Below are 13,207 nucleotides of genomic sequence, written 5' to 3'. Positions count from 1 at the left end.
TGGGAAGGTGGGAAAGATCCGGTTAGTGTCAGGAGCCCGACGCACCGGCTCAGACGGCGGAGTTTGGAGCCCTCTCCCGCCGCGGGGACCCGGGGCCGCGCCGAGCCTAGCGCGGGCGGGGCCCGGCGCCGCGGGTGCAGTTGCGGGCAGCGCCCTGCAGGGGGAACCTTCTCACCGAGGCTGCGGCCGGCGCTCCCGGGCTGCGGGCCCCGGGTGGGGGCGGCCCCGCGGCGCTGCCTTCCCCGGGCTGTGCGGGGCTGGCCCGGCGCTCCCGCCCGGGGGCGCGGGGCCCCGCAGCGGAGCGCCCCGGAGCATCCCTGGGCAACCGGGGGACGGTCCCGCGGAGCAGAGGGCCTTTTAGGAGGGGAGCAAACTTCCAGGCTGTTCCAACAAAGCGCTCCCCACCGAGTCCCCTTGCCCTCCGGGGTGGCCCTGGCCCCGCGCCGCCGAAACCTCCCCGGTGCCTGGGGAAAAACGAGAACTCCTCCACCCGGCAGTCGAGCTGAAAGTCGGGACAGGGGATAGGACAAAAAGCGTAGGGAACCCTCACTCTGTGTCATCGATCCGAGGAAGGAGGACACGACTTTGCCGCCCGCGGAGGCCGGGACGGGGACGAGTGTCCCGCACCCCGGGGGAAGACGCATTAAACAGCCCCGTCCCCCGCCGGTGCCCCCGCTCCTGCTTCCGCTGCCCCACCACCGTCTGAGCCCTCAGTGCCCTCCCCTGCTCAGAAATCCCGGGGCAAACGCGCGTCCGGCGCCGCTCCCCGGGCGGAGCGGGGCTGTGGGGGCGGGCGGATCCGTGCCCCGGCGAGGCGAGGGGGGCCCGGAGCCGCAGCCCGCGGCCGGCCGGGGATTCGCATGGAGCCGTGCCGGGGAGTGCCGTGCCGGGGTGTGCCGTGCCGGGGGGGCCGTGCCGGGGGGGCCGTGCCGGGGGGGCCGTGCCGGGGGGCCGTGTCGGGAGGTGCCGCCGGCTTCAGCACCAAGAACAGCTACAAGTGCGGCCCCGCCCCGCCCCGCCCCGCCCCGCCCCGCCCGGTAAGCGCGGGCAGCCGCGCCGCTCCCGCCGGCGCCCGGGGGCACCGAGCCGCGGGGCTCCTGGCGGGCACCGCTCCGCCAGGGCGGGGGGCCGGGCCGGGCTGGGCTGGCGGGCGGGGACCGGGCCGGGGGGGCGTTGTCTTACTCGGCTGTGAACGGCGCGGCCGGGCCGGCGCGTGGGTCCGCCGCTGCCACTGAGCGGCGGAGGGTGGATACCGTCACGGGGGCTGAGCCACGGGTCCAAAAAGTTGTTGTGGTTTTTTTTTTTTTTCCAGGCGAGGGGAGGAGGAATAAGGAAGGAGAGAGTGGAGCAGGCTCGGCTCGGCTAATCGCGAGTGTTATGCAGCACTACTGAAACCGCTCTCCTGGATACCTGTCCCAGGCTGAGCTCCTGCACGTTAAGCTGACGCTGCCGGGGGAAGCTGAGACGAGGGTTGTGCAGAAATTACCTCACGCTATTCCCGACCGGCGCCGAGTGAGCTCCACAGTAATACGGATATGCAACTCTTTTCGAGCAAGGTATGTGTGTGTGTGTCCTTTCGGTCTTAATTTAAGGGGAGAGGAGTCCACAAATAATGCAAGTTTTGCCTCGGCTAACGCTTTTGGGCTGGGCAACGCTCTCCACTTGCTTCGTGGCGCCAGGGGCTTTTGGTTTTGGCTTTAATTATTTAGCGTTTTTATCGTCTGTATCCTCCCCCAATCAGCTCTAACGGAGGAGATCCCGGGCACGATGCCGTCACAGCAGCGAGCAAAAAGGGAGAACATGGGTGCTCCCGACCAGTGACATCTCCCCCTTGGCTCCTTAACTGGGTCGTCTCCCACTCCCCAGAGGAGGGGGGGACAGAGGGGTTCCCCCGCGGTCCTGTTCACGTTTCGCTGGCCGGGAGGGAAGCGGGGTCTCCCTCCGCTCCGGGGGGACGGGGCCAGCCCTCCCCGCCGCCGGCAACTTCTCCCTTGGCTCCGGGGCCGGGCGAGCTGCCGCCCGCCCGCAGAGCCCCGCACGTCTCCGCACCGCCCCGCACCGCTTGCCGGGTGGGGTCCGCTCCTTCGACTCCCCGGGGCGGGGGGGACGCCAGCGTCCCTGGGGTGGGAGGGGAAGGGGGATTCCCGCGGGGATCCGGGGGCTTCCTCCCCCGAGGAAGAGGGCGAGGGGCTGGCGGGGTTAGCCGTCCCCGGCCGGAGCAGCATCCCCCGGCGCTGGCGTGTGTGTGTTGCGGGAATCCGAAGTGTTGGCAGGTGAATCTATAACACGGTTAAAAAACCAAACCAAACCCCCAGCACAACTCAAGTAATAAAAATCGATCAGCGACCCCAAGTGCATGCAAATCCGGCGTTGGCATTTTGGAGTTTGTAAGCTTCTGACCTCCGGGACCAGGGATTCATTAAAAGAGACTTAGGTTTTCATTGAGGGGGAACCGAAGCGCATTAAAGCTGACCAGCTGGTGCACGGAGAGGAAGGAAGGAAGGAATCACCGGCGGCTGCACATAAAAAGCGACGCTCGGTTTCGCCCCGCGCCGGCGGCGGGGCCGTGCTCCCGGCCGGGGGGGCACCAGGGCTCGGAGGGGACCGCCGGAGCCTCGGCGCCAGCCGGGGGAGCCGCCTGTGCCCGCCGCGCCCGGCTCGCCTGGGCTGCAAGGCCGCGGGCTGGGGCAGGTTAAACCCGTCCTACGGCCACCGGCTTAAGGAGTGAGGCCCCGGGGAGAGCCGCGCCAGGGCTGTGCCGGAATCCCTCAACGACAGACGCCAGCTGGGGTAGGGATGAGCCTGAGCAGAGGGGAAAAAAAAAAAAAAAAGCTCGGCTAAGTGGAGCGGAGAACAATAGGGGGCTCCCTTTAAGGGAGAAACACCGCGGTGATGGGCGATGGTCGTGGAGTTGCGCGGGGAGAGGCGGCTCGCCCAGCCCCGGGGGCGCTCCCCGGGCCCCTCCGCCGGGCGGGGCCGGCCGGGCTGCGCCAGCCCTTCCTCGGGCCGAGAAAGGTGCCGGGATGCACTAGGAGCCGAAAGGCAGCCGGGAAAGCACGGAGGAGCCGCACGGAAAGCCGGTGCGTGGCCGGGTGTTTGCTCCCGGCGGGGAGAGCCGGAGCCGGGCGGGGAGGGGGGTGCAGGGCGGGGTGCGGAGCGCCGCGCGGGATGCGCGGGGTGCGGGGTGCTGGGCGGGATGCGCGGGTGCGGTGCGCGGAGGGCGGTGCGCGGCTTGACGCCACCTGGGCGCTCGGGGAACGCTGCCGCTGGCCGGGGTCGCCGCCGGGGTCGGGCGCGGGCACGGATGCGGACATGGGGGGAGCTTTAGTGCAGGATGCCCCGGGACGCTTTCGGCGGGAGGGCTCGTTTCCCAGGGGCAGAGCCTCTTTCGCAGAGCGTCGGGCCGCGCTACGGGCGCCTGCTCTGAACCCAGCGGTGCCGGCTGGGGAGCGGGAGTCTGGTGGGAAAAGGGTAAAATGAAAACAAAAACAAGAGGGGAAGCTCTCCTAGGCTGCCTGGGAAAATCTCCTTGATCATCACTTGCCCGATGAGAGGTGAAACCAACTCTAAAGGTGTTAATATTGATGGGGTTTATTCAGCTCTGAGACCAGGCAAGGGCAGAGGATACTATCTGATGCTGTTTCCTTTTAAAAAATTGCGAGCTTCTATTAGTCTCACCCTTGCAGAAGGACCTGTGGCGGTTTTTAGCAGGGTAGCTTGTTTGGAAAATGGATATTTGCAGGGTAGAAAGTGAAGGCAGGTGCTCTGGGGTATTTGAAAGGAGGCTGATCAACCTGAGTGGAGACATTTCTCTCACGGTGCACTAGGAAGAAATAGTTCTGGTAAACGAGGTGCTAAGGGTGACTCGCCTTGAAGTCCTGATTACTGTGTAAAGGTTACCTCTGTGGCAGGGGCACAGCAAATCATTACACAAGAGCCGAGGTAGATAAGACTACTTACATCAGTGAAGAATTCTCCCGCAAGTTAGGAGTTGCGATGTCAAGGCCTAAGGTTTTCCAAATTCCCTTCTGTTGTCAGCAAACCCCATTAATCTTCTATATGTGTCAGGTTACCGTATGCAGGTGGCAACTCTTTACCTGCTCCGTGCAGAAATTCAGCTATTTGTTCATCGCTGAATGCTGTCCAGGAGAAAGAGGCAACTTCCGTGAAGACTAAAATGAACGTTAGCAAGATAATTCCTATTTGATAGCTCAGAAGTAGCGTGTTAGTAGTAAAAAGTCAAAGTAATCAAAATTTTGCCATTTTTTTCCTCCTCAGAACTTCATCACAGAAGATGCTGTTATTTTGTTTTCGTTCAGTAAAACCAGATCAGTTTTGCGTTGACCAGACAATCTGATATTTTGTGAAAGTAGAAATGGGCTCTCACCCTAAAATTCCTTCTTTTCTAGTGCACAGAATATTGGTTTAATTTTATTTTAGTGCAGTTCCAACTGTGCAACAAATGCAATGACAAATGTTTTTTTTTTTGGCCTCAAACAAAATTTTAAATACTTCTTTTTCTGAGATGATTTTTCCCCCCACTAAATTGTTGTGGGTTTTTTGTTTGTTTTGGTTTGTTTCTGGTTTTTTATTTTTGTCCCTCACGTGTGTCTGGCTGGCAATGTCATTTAAAAAATGTTCCATGAAGTTCAATGAATATGTTTTTCTGCTTATGCTGCGGAGCTTGCTCCTGCAGCTGTCTGTAAGTGTGAGGTTTCTTTAAACAATATTTCCAGGTGAACATATTGAATCTTTCTATATGAGCTCAGCCACCCCTTCAGTGCCAGCTGAAGATGTGGCTCTTTCAGGAACCTTGCTACCAAAATAGAGACGTTGCCTATATTTATTTAAGTATTTATCTGTCACACTCAGCTCATTATTTAGACCTTTTCACTAACATAAAGAACTCCTGCAATAAGCCCATCCATCAGTGCAATGAGTCTGTGGTTGGAATAGTGACAGGTCCAGGCACATGCTGGCACCATGGTACCAAAGTACCCATCCCTGAGTACCATGTATCTCATAAAGCTGAATGATTTTATGAAGGAAGTAATTTCAGAACCAGACACTACATGCAAAAGTTTTCATGTCCCCTGTCTTGCAGTACCCCGCCTCCTTAGGTTTAAAAATAAAAATATATTCTAGGAGAACAAGTGGAGGTTTGTGCTGAAATACTGACTTTAAAAATAGCAATATGTTCTGATAATGCCAGATATATTTAATGAATTAAGCCCAAGAGAAGCATGTATCCCAAGGTGACTGGAAGAGAGGCTTTGTGGTGCACTTACTCTTGGATTGTGCTTGGGAAATCTGTGAATTTCTTCTCTGAAGTCACGTTTCTAGTGAACACCAACTACTACAGTGGGGCATCTGGCAAATCGAGAATATATTTGCATTAATTCAAACTTTTATGGTCAATTAGAAAAGGACAGCATTTTACTTCAGATAAAATCCCTGCACATGAGGAAAGTTCATTCAGGCTTTATAGCCCAGAGGCACATGCTTTTCCACTAAAATTCATTGATAAAAATGGAATTCATTTAGATCAGATGCTTTCTGCTTAGCTACACAGACTTACAGCGTTCTGTAAAAGTTAATATTAATCAATATATGAAGAGCAGTATGGCATGAATAAATTAGGCAGTGTAATAGAAGCTTTTATTTCTTAGGTAACATAAAAAAGACTAAAAGGTCTTAAATTTTTAAAAAGAACATTTTAAAATTTTATTTCTGTTTTATAGACAAGCTGTGGACACTTGCAGCAAAGAAACATACTTTTTCAGGTAAACACACAAGCTGAGGCAGAGCAATTAACGCTTATGTAGGCTATAATGTTGAAAAATGCTTATTATGAATTCATTTGACTTTCAGTCAGTTCCAGATAAGGTATTGGACTGAGGATGTCGGGCTCACTGTAGCTTCTTTATTGTTGGAATTTGGGTTGCAATAGTTGAATTCATCACTGTTTGTTTGTACAAAGACTGATGGTTGCTTTAATTTCTGGGCATTCTTTGGCTGTAAGGACTTGACCTGAGGCTGAGCAAGAGAAAAAGCAGCATTTTTTTCCTTCAAGAATATTTTCACTTTTTCAGTGGTGCTTTCTTGTTCTCTGTACAGTGTTAAATAAGAGCACTCTTGTCTTTCATTGCCTCAGAGAATTGCTCCCTGTATGGGTTGTACATACACGCACAGGCCAATGAGTTGGTTGTGCATTGTGGAACCAGAAAGGAAATTGCCTCGATGTCTAGGTGTAGCTACAACTTTTACTCTTTACTATTTTAAACACTTAACTGTGTTTTTCTACTAAGGCAGTCAAGAAAGCAGACACTTGTGGCTAGTTAACAGTGAATACAATCTCTTCTCTGTTGGGTGGGACGTATAAGAAACATTCCATGGGGCTGGATGAGCTCCCACAGTGAAGCTCCTCCATGACCAAGTCTGAGTTCAGCTCATGGGGCTGAAGCCTGGTCAGATTTGTAAACTGTGTACCCAAAAGGAGCCATAGGAGAACGATGGGATTTTCACGTAAACCAGCACAGAATTTGTTTAATTTAGACTCACCCCTGAGCCAAATTCAAGCAAAACTAAAAGTTAAAAGGCATTGAAAGTCTTGAGTGCTGCTGTTCTCAATTGCAGTGATTTCATTCACACCCATTAAACATGTTTCATTTTCAAGTTGTTACTCTGTTACCAAATCACAGTGAGATACCTTCGCATTCAATGGAAGACTTGCCATTGTGAATCTTTTTCCTGGGTCTTCAAATAGCCATTATATAAAAATTCTCTTTCAGCTTTCTTGAATTACTATCATCATTTGGGGAAAAACATGTAACAAAATAAATGTAAGAAGAGGATGATAAATTTAGAGCATTATCAAACCACATTTTGAGTTTAGTTACTACATAATATACAAAAATCTTGTGGAAAATAATTAAAAATGTTTTTTGCAAAACAGTAAAATTAGTTGTTTATAACTGTCTCCTAATTTTGTCTATAATTGTCTTCTAACAATCATATTTTTGGTAGGAACCAGTCAGATCACTAGGGACAAAGTACATATCTACAGATAAGCCTGGATTTTCTGTATAGGCAGCAAGATAGGCACTTGTTCAATGTGATCAATTTCATAATAAATGAAACTTTTTAAAAGAAAAGGATCAGGTGAATTACATCCTAGGATGCCCACTGGTCTTCATAGCCTGTAACAGGTGCCTTGAGAGAGGCTCAGATGCAGTTGCCCGCAGTGTGCCTCTCTCTCTCACCCTCAGAGGTCTAAAAATTTATTCAAGTGTGCACAATTTTGTTAAATATTGCAATAAATAAATGCCTCTCACTTGAGAATTAAAGTGGGGACAATTTGGAGATATTTATAACAGTCAGTCAGGTGTTTAGATATGTAGGCTGAAATCCTGATCTCATTAAAATCAGTGGGACTTCTCCAGATGTCAGTGGGGGCACAACACTGTTCCTATTTAATGTGGTCCAAATGCAAGCAGATACTAGAGATCTTGTTAACGTTGGACCTCAGCTCAAGTAAAATGTCGAAAGGAAATACTGGATGTTCAGCTGGTTTCCTAACAGAATACATTGTGCTCTTTTTGCTTAAGAAATCAGCTACCTTTTCATAAAAGTAATTTAGTGTTAGAAATTATCTGGAAGGCATTTTGGATATATAGTAAGCCCAGAAAAAAGTGAACTCCACTGGAGAAATAATCAGTTTAATATCCAAATGAATCGAATGTACTTGTACTGCAGCGGCTGAAGAGCGTACTCAAATTCAGGAGCCCTGATTACTCCATTGTCATAAATGGAATGTCTCTGTGAGGGAGAATGTAAGTAGCTATAGCAATTCTGTAGGCTGGAACAGAATGATACAGCAAAACCGAAAATACAATGTGTTATGGATCAAATCTGTTTCTGGATGTCGTGCAGTGTGCAGGTAAATACGAATTACTGGTTGGAATCTGAACACCAAGCTAAGTTTAGTTCCCCTGATTTGGCTTTTGCTCTGCTGGTATCATCAATTTCCTGGCTTGTAGTGCAGTGCAGCCAGGTGTTCAAATTCTCAGAAGGCCAAGAATGACTCCCTTACAGAATATTGAAATTAAAACCTAGGCGATGTAACTCATATTCAAAAGTAAATACACTGTGTGACTGCTGAACTAAGTGGTATTTCTCACTTTTCTTCCCCCCCCCCCCCCCCCCCCCCAGAAGTACCTCAGCTGCAGGGCAAAATAGAAGGACATAAGCTACTGACCTCCTCTTAACATCAAGGCCAGAGATACTACCCTCCACTTCACCATCAATTAAGAGCAATTGAAAACCACCTCTCAGAAAAGCTGATCAACCCATGAAATCAGTGGACATCTTTTGTAAAACACATTTTATGTACTTCTGCTGAGATCCTTTTTCTACCTACCGCATGGTTCTATATTACTTACTGGGCACTGATGGTAGCCTCCAGAAAGTGCAGCTTCAAATGGTCAACTTCATCCTTTAGCAAGAAGAAAAGCTGGATACTGGATAGCAACAAAGTCTTCAGAGAAAATGGTATACGAAGGAAAACGAGTAGTTTCCTGCCATTGTTTCTTCCTGTTAACAGCCAAATTCTACTGGATACTCACCCTGATGCAAAGAACTCATGGGCAGGAATATGCCCACTCTATCCGACTGGATGGGGACATCATCTTGGGAGGATTGTTCCCCGTCCATGCAAAAGGGGATAGAGGGGTGCCTTGTGGGGAACTCAAGAAGGAGAAAGGGATCCACAGACTGGAGGCAATGCTATATGCAATTGATCAGATTAATAAAGACCCTGATCTTCTTGCCAATATCACCTTAGGTGTCCGGATCCTTGATACATGTTCCAGGGACACTTATGCGTTGGAGCAATCCTTAACTTTTGTGCAAGCATTGATAGAAAAAGATGGTTCAGACGTGAAGTGTGCTAATGGTGACCCACCTATTTTCACGAAGCCAGACAAGATATCAGGTGTGATAGGTGCTGCAGCAAGTTCTGTGTCCATTATGGTTGCAAATATTTTAAGACTTTTTAAGGTAAGAAACACTTTCTATTTTTCTTTTAAATTTCAAGTACAATGAAATAAGTGAGGCGATTGTGTCATGTTACCTTCAAAAAAGAAAGGAGTTTTTTAGATTCAGAAATCTGAAACGACTGGTTTGCCCTTTCAAAGCAAAGAGAAAAGAGCAATGATTGCAGACCCTAATTTAAGGTACCAAATGTTTCTTTTGAATTTCTGAGCTACCCAAGCACATTTTAATTCTTTAGGGATTTGTATAATTTTTTTTTTACCACTCACATTTGCTCCATATTGAGCTTTTATGCTCATCAAGACTAGGTTGAGATTGATTTCCTAAATTTCCAGGAGAACGAAATAGAAAGTTTAAACACAAATCAATTTGTAGGAGGACCAGATAATTTCCCTAAATACGAAGATATGCCAGTAACAATCTAGTGCTATTGATGTGCATGTCTAGCTAAATGAAGTGTACTGAAATATCTTTGGTTTCCTTGCAATCTTAACCCCCTCCATATTTTTTTCAAGGTGATATTTTTTCCCAGACTTTGTTATCACTTTATAAGAGATTACTTTTGGACAACAGTTGTACTGGCATTTCCTTCCATGTACTTTATTAAGCTCTGGCGTTATAAATAATGGAAAAGTAAACCTGCCACTCTTAAACTTGCTAAGTTATATGGGAAGATGAACACATTCTAATCAATCAACTTAGCTGGAACAGATCAGGCAGCAGACATTTAATTTTTAATTCTGTGCGATGGTAAACAGATATTGGTAAATTGAGCACTTCTTTCTGCATACAGAACGACTGCAACTTTTGTCTGAATCTATTACTGTCCTAACGCCCACTGTTATTCAGACTCGTTCCTTCCATTCAGAAATCTTGCCTTATGTCCTACAACTTCACAACCACCAAAGACCACTTAAAGACCATTTCTTTGACTTCGGTGGAGAAGGTTCTGTTAATGTTAAAATCTCTGTTATGTATTTTGAAAAGAATCAAACTTGTTTTCTGATTGTTGTAACCGAGAAATTGGTTAGAAGTAAGGAAAGACTGGATTTTATTTAAAGTTTCTCAAATTGGCAAAGAGTGTTTCAGTCATTTAAAGGGAGATTTTTGTCATTCCCTCTGGTTCTGCCGTGAAGGGCATGATGGATTTACAGTTCAGTGGAGGAGCGAAGTGTTTGCTAGCTTGTGGTCAGGTGCTCATTACCATCTCAAAAACTGATCCCAAGCTGCACTTTCTGCACAGGTTTGAGTGTAATGGACTTGTTCCAGCCATACGTTTTGCTTGAGTAAATCAAGTGCAGAAAACTGAGCTAAGGCTTAAAAATATTCTGTTATGGAGAGCACCTCTGGAGCCATGCCTGCTGGGGGAGGCCTGTATTTCCTCAGAAGAATCATGCATGTTGCGGGAGGTGTCTATTTTTAATTTCCCATCCTCTTTTTGAAGTTGTGTTACCCTATTAAATAATGTATAGTTCTGAAGTAATGATAGATGGAATGGTCACTTTAATACCCATCATAATGCAGGGCCACATAGACTATGACTTATACACAGCTTTGAGTTGAATACAGTGCTGTAGACTGATTTAAGAAACTAAGCCTTGTAAGACATGCATTAACTGTGAATTAATAGCAGCAAGCAGGAAAGAGGCCTATGAATTGTCTAAGATAGTGGCAATTTGTCTTCTGAAACCATGACAGCTACCTCCTGATTTCCATTATGCAATAAGATTGCAAATAACATTCTACTGCAGTCTTAATCAATAGAGGGTCACGTGATATACCCTCTGGGGAAAGATCTTATTTACCCATTTAATTGACGTAACACAGCTGCTGGCAAAAGGAGACATCTCTTTTAGTTTTAATTATAGATCCTGCACAAATATTCTTAATAATGTAAAAAATGACAAATTCTACCCTTTACTGTCTGATGTTGGACCTGCATCTGAAGTCTGTTTTTACACCTTCTTCTCAGAAGTAGGGCAGTTATCTTTGCATAAGTAAAGGCTTCTGGATAAGGCCTTCAGTTAGCAGCACTACAGAAACCATTCACAATAGTTATAGTCAAGAGAAATAGGAAATTATGCGTCATTTGCCAGAAATACAGAAGTATAATCCAGTTTGGGTTGTACTCAGACCAAAGACGTGGGCTGAGATTCTCAGCTGATGCATCCCCACAGCTCTGCAGCTAAGGACCAGGATCTTGGTCACAAAGGCTCCAGGTATGAAATTGTGTTTACTGTACCTTGGTATATGTCAAGGCCATGAACTCAGCTGGTGTAAATGCCTGTACTTTCACTGAAGTCAGTGTTCACCTTCATGCAAATGCCTGTTTCCATTATATCCAGGATGAGTGTGATTCATCCATATTTCTGTCTAACAGTTCTATTCTGCAAGTTGAACCTATAATTTGAAGTTCAGTATTGCTTTAATACCTACTGCAAAGTTCCTAAATGTCAGGACTACATATTTTTTGAGAACATTGTTATCCAGTGAAATTTTAATCTGTGATGAAATCGTGAGAAGTATGTTATATCACTTGATGTGAATACACAAACAAAGCTAGCCTGAGAAATAGTATGCTCAACAGCTTGGATTTTCATGCTGCTATTTTTCTTTTTCTTGCATTTTTTTTTCTTTTTTTTTTTTAAATTGATTTTACAACACAAAACCTATAGAGGTCAATAGTGCTATCGGATGGTCTGGTGGATAGCATAAACTGATAGTCATGGTGTCCTTTTATCTAAGTGTTTTCATGAGAAGAGGGGAATGAGGGCACCACAGAAAATGACTTTGACTTACAGCCTTTCTCCTAGTCAAATGGCTCACCTTTATTTCTTCTCTATCCTCTCTGCTTTTGTGAATTTCCAGGCACTTCACTGCTTAGCAGGTGATTTTCTGTCCTGAGTAGGTCCAAAACATTAAGGTCCAAATTTGGACAGCCTAAATTTCACCTGTTGATTGTTTTAGACCTTTCAGAGGCACTTTACAAACAGGAAACACTTGTAGAAGGAATTAACTGTTTGAAAGTGGATCTGCTATTCCTTGGTTATTATAAAGAGGCTGCTTTTTGCTTTATGTTAATCTGGTCCTGGATGCAAAAATGATTGTGTGAAACAGTTGCTTACTAAGCTTTCAGAACTTGAAGGTGGTCTTGCTGAAAATATTGAGGAAGAAGGAGAGGACCTTCAGAGGTGAACACAGAAGGACCATGCTAGGTAGTAGTACAGTAGCTACCCACTTAAACAGTTCTTCATGGATCTCAGGACAGATTGTCCCTGCTCAAAATTGCTGGCTCATGATTTCAAGTTGTTTTTATCAGAGAATGTCAGGACTAAGCTGCTTCAGAAGGGAAAATGAGACAGAATCCAAGGGGACAGCAAGGCAAAAATGGCAGTTGTCTCAGAGACTCACCTGAATAAGAATGAAACAGTTTTGTCTGTGTAACCAGGTTCAGCCAACAGTCCAGTGATTGCCAGACAAGTCCATAGTAGTGAGGCAGGTCCAAGGTCAGCCAGGAAGTCAGGTAATCAAGGCAAGGTTGGGGTCATCAAGGCAAGGTCAGCAAGGTACAAGGCCGGCAGTGGATCTCAAGAAGGAACTTAGGGCAAGGGCCAGAGCTGAAATGCATCTACTGAGCAAAGAAGGTGGACAGAGGTCCTGATGAGGTTTCTCATTGCTCTTCCTCACAACTTTGCTGTTTTCCTGGGCTGATTCAGGGTCACATATCTGTGCCATGTTGGAGAAGATCTTAAACACATGGAGCCAAATCCAGGGCTGGGGAAGGGAGAGTCTTGCAGAGCCTGTTGGTGCAGTCAGAGTCTTGACAGTTTTTTAGCATTTCTAATGGCAGTGACTATAGAAATAGGGCAGACAGGCATGGGACAGCCTCCCTCCTTTCTTCTGCTGCACCAGGAGCTACTCTTTCCTCTGGGTAATGGAAAGTGACATTGTTTGGTGTTTGGTTTTTTTTTTTTTTTCAGTCTGAAAATCCTGCTGCAAGTTGGTTTCTGTTTAGCTGGTAGGATCTATTGAGGGGCTGGTTGTCTCAGCTGACCAGCTCGCCCTAGCAAAAAAGCAACCTTTTTATTGACTCCATCATCAAAATCTTACTCTTACACCCTTCCTCGTCTTCGTCTCACTGAAATTTTGGCTTCCT

General features: G+C 47.3%; 1 protein-coding gene across 3 annotated transcripts in view; it reads left to right on the top strand.

Annotated features, from left to right (window-relative positions):
• Positions 1-838: 838 nt before the first annotated feature.
• The window catches only part of GRM8 (glutamate metabotropic receptor 8), a 354,856-nt gene continuing 342,487 nt past the window's right edge, over positions 839-13,207 (top strand). The window contains exons 1-2 of one of the 3 annotated variants that reach the window (XM_075081217.1): positions 839-1,556; positions 8,212-9,057. In XM_075081217.1, the coding sequence (XP_074937318.1) occupies positions 8,548-9,057 (510 nt within the window). In that variant the 5' untranslated portion in view covers positions 839-1,556; positions 8,212-8,547. Of the gene's footprint in view, positions 1,557-2,956; positions 3,081-8,211; positions 9,058-13,207 lie in introns of those variants that run through there. The other 2 variants (XM_075081215.1, XM_075081216.1) reach the window with 2 other exon arrangements.

The sequence above is a fragment of the Phalacrocorax aristotelis genome, chromosome 1, assembly GCF_949628215.1.
Source record: "Phalacrocorax aristotelis chromosome 1, bGulAri2.1, whole genome shotgun sequence".
Classification (NCBI taxonomy): domain Eukaryota; kingdom Metazoa; phylum Chordata; class Aves; order Suliformes; family Phalacrocoracidae; genus Phalacrocorax; species Phalacrocorax aristotelis.
Note: the sequence above shows the minus strand (reverse complement) of the source record. Positions and strands in the feature narration are given on the sequence as shown.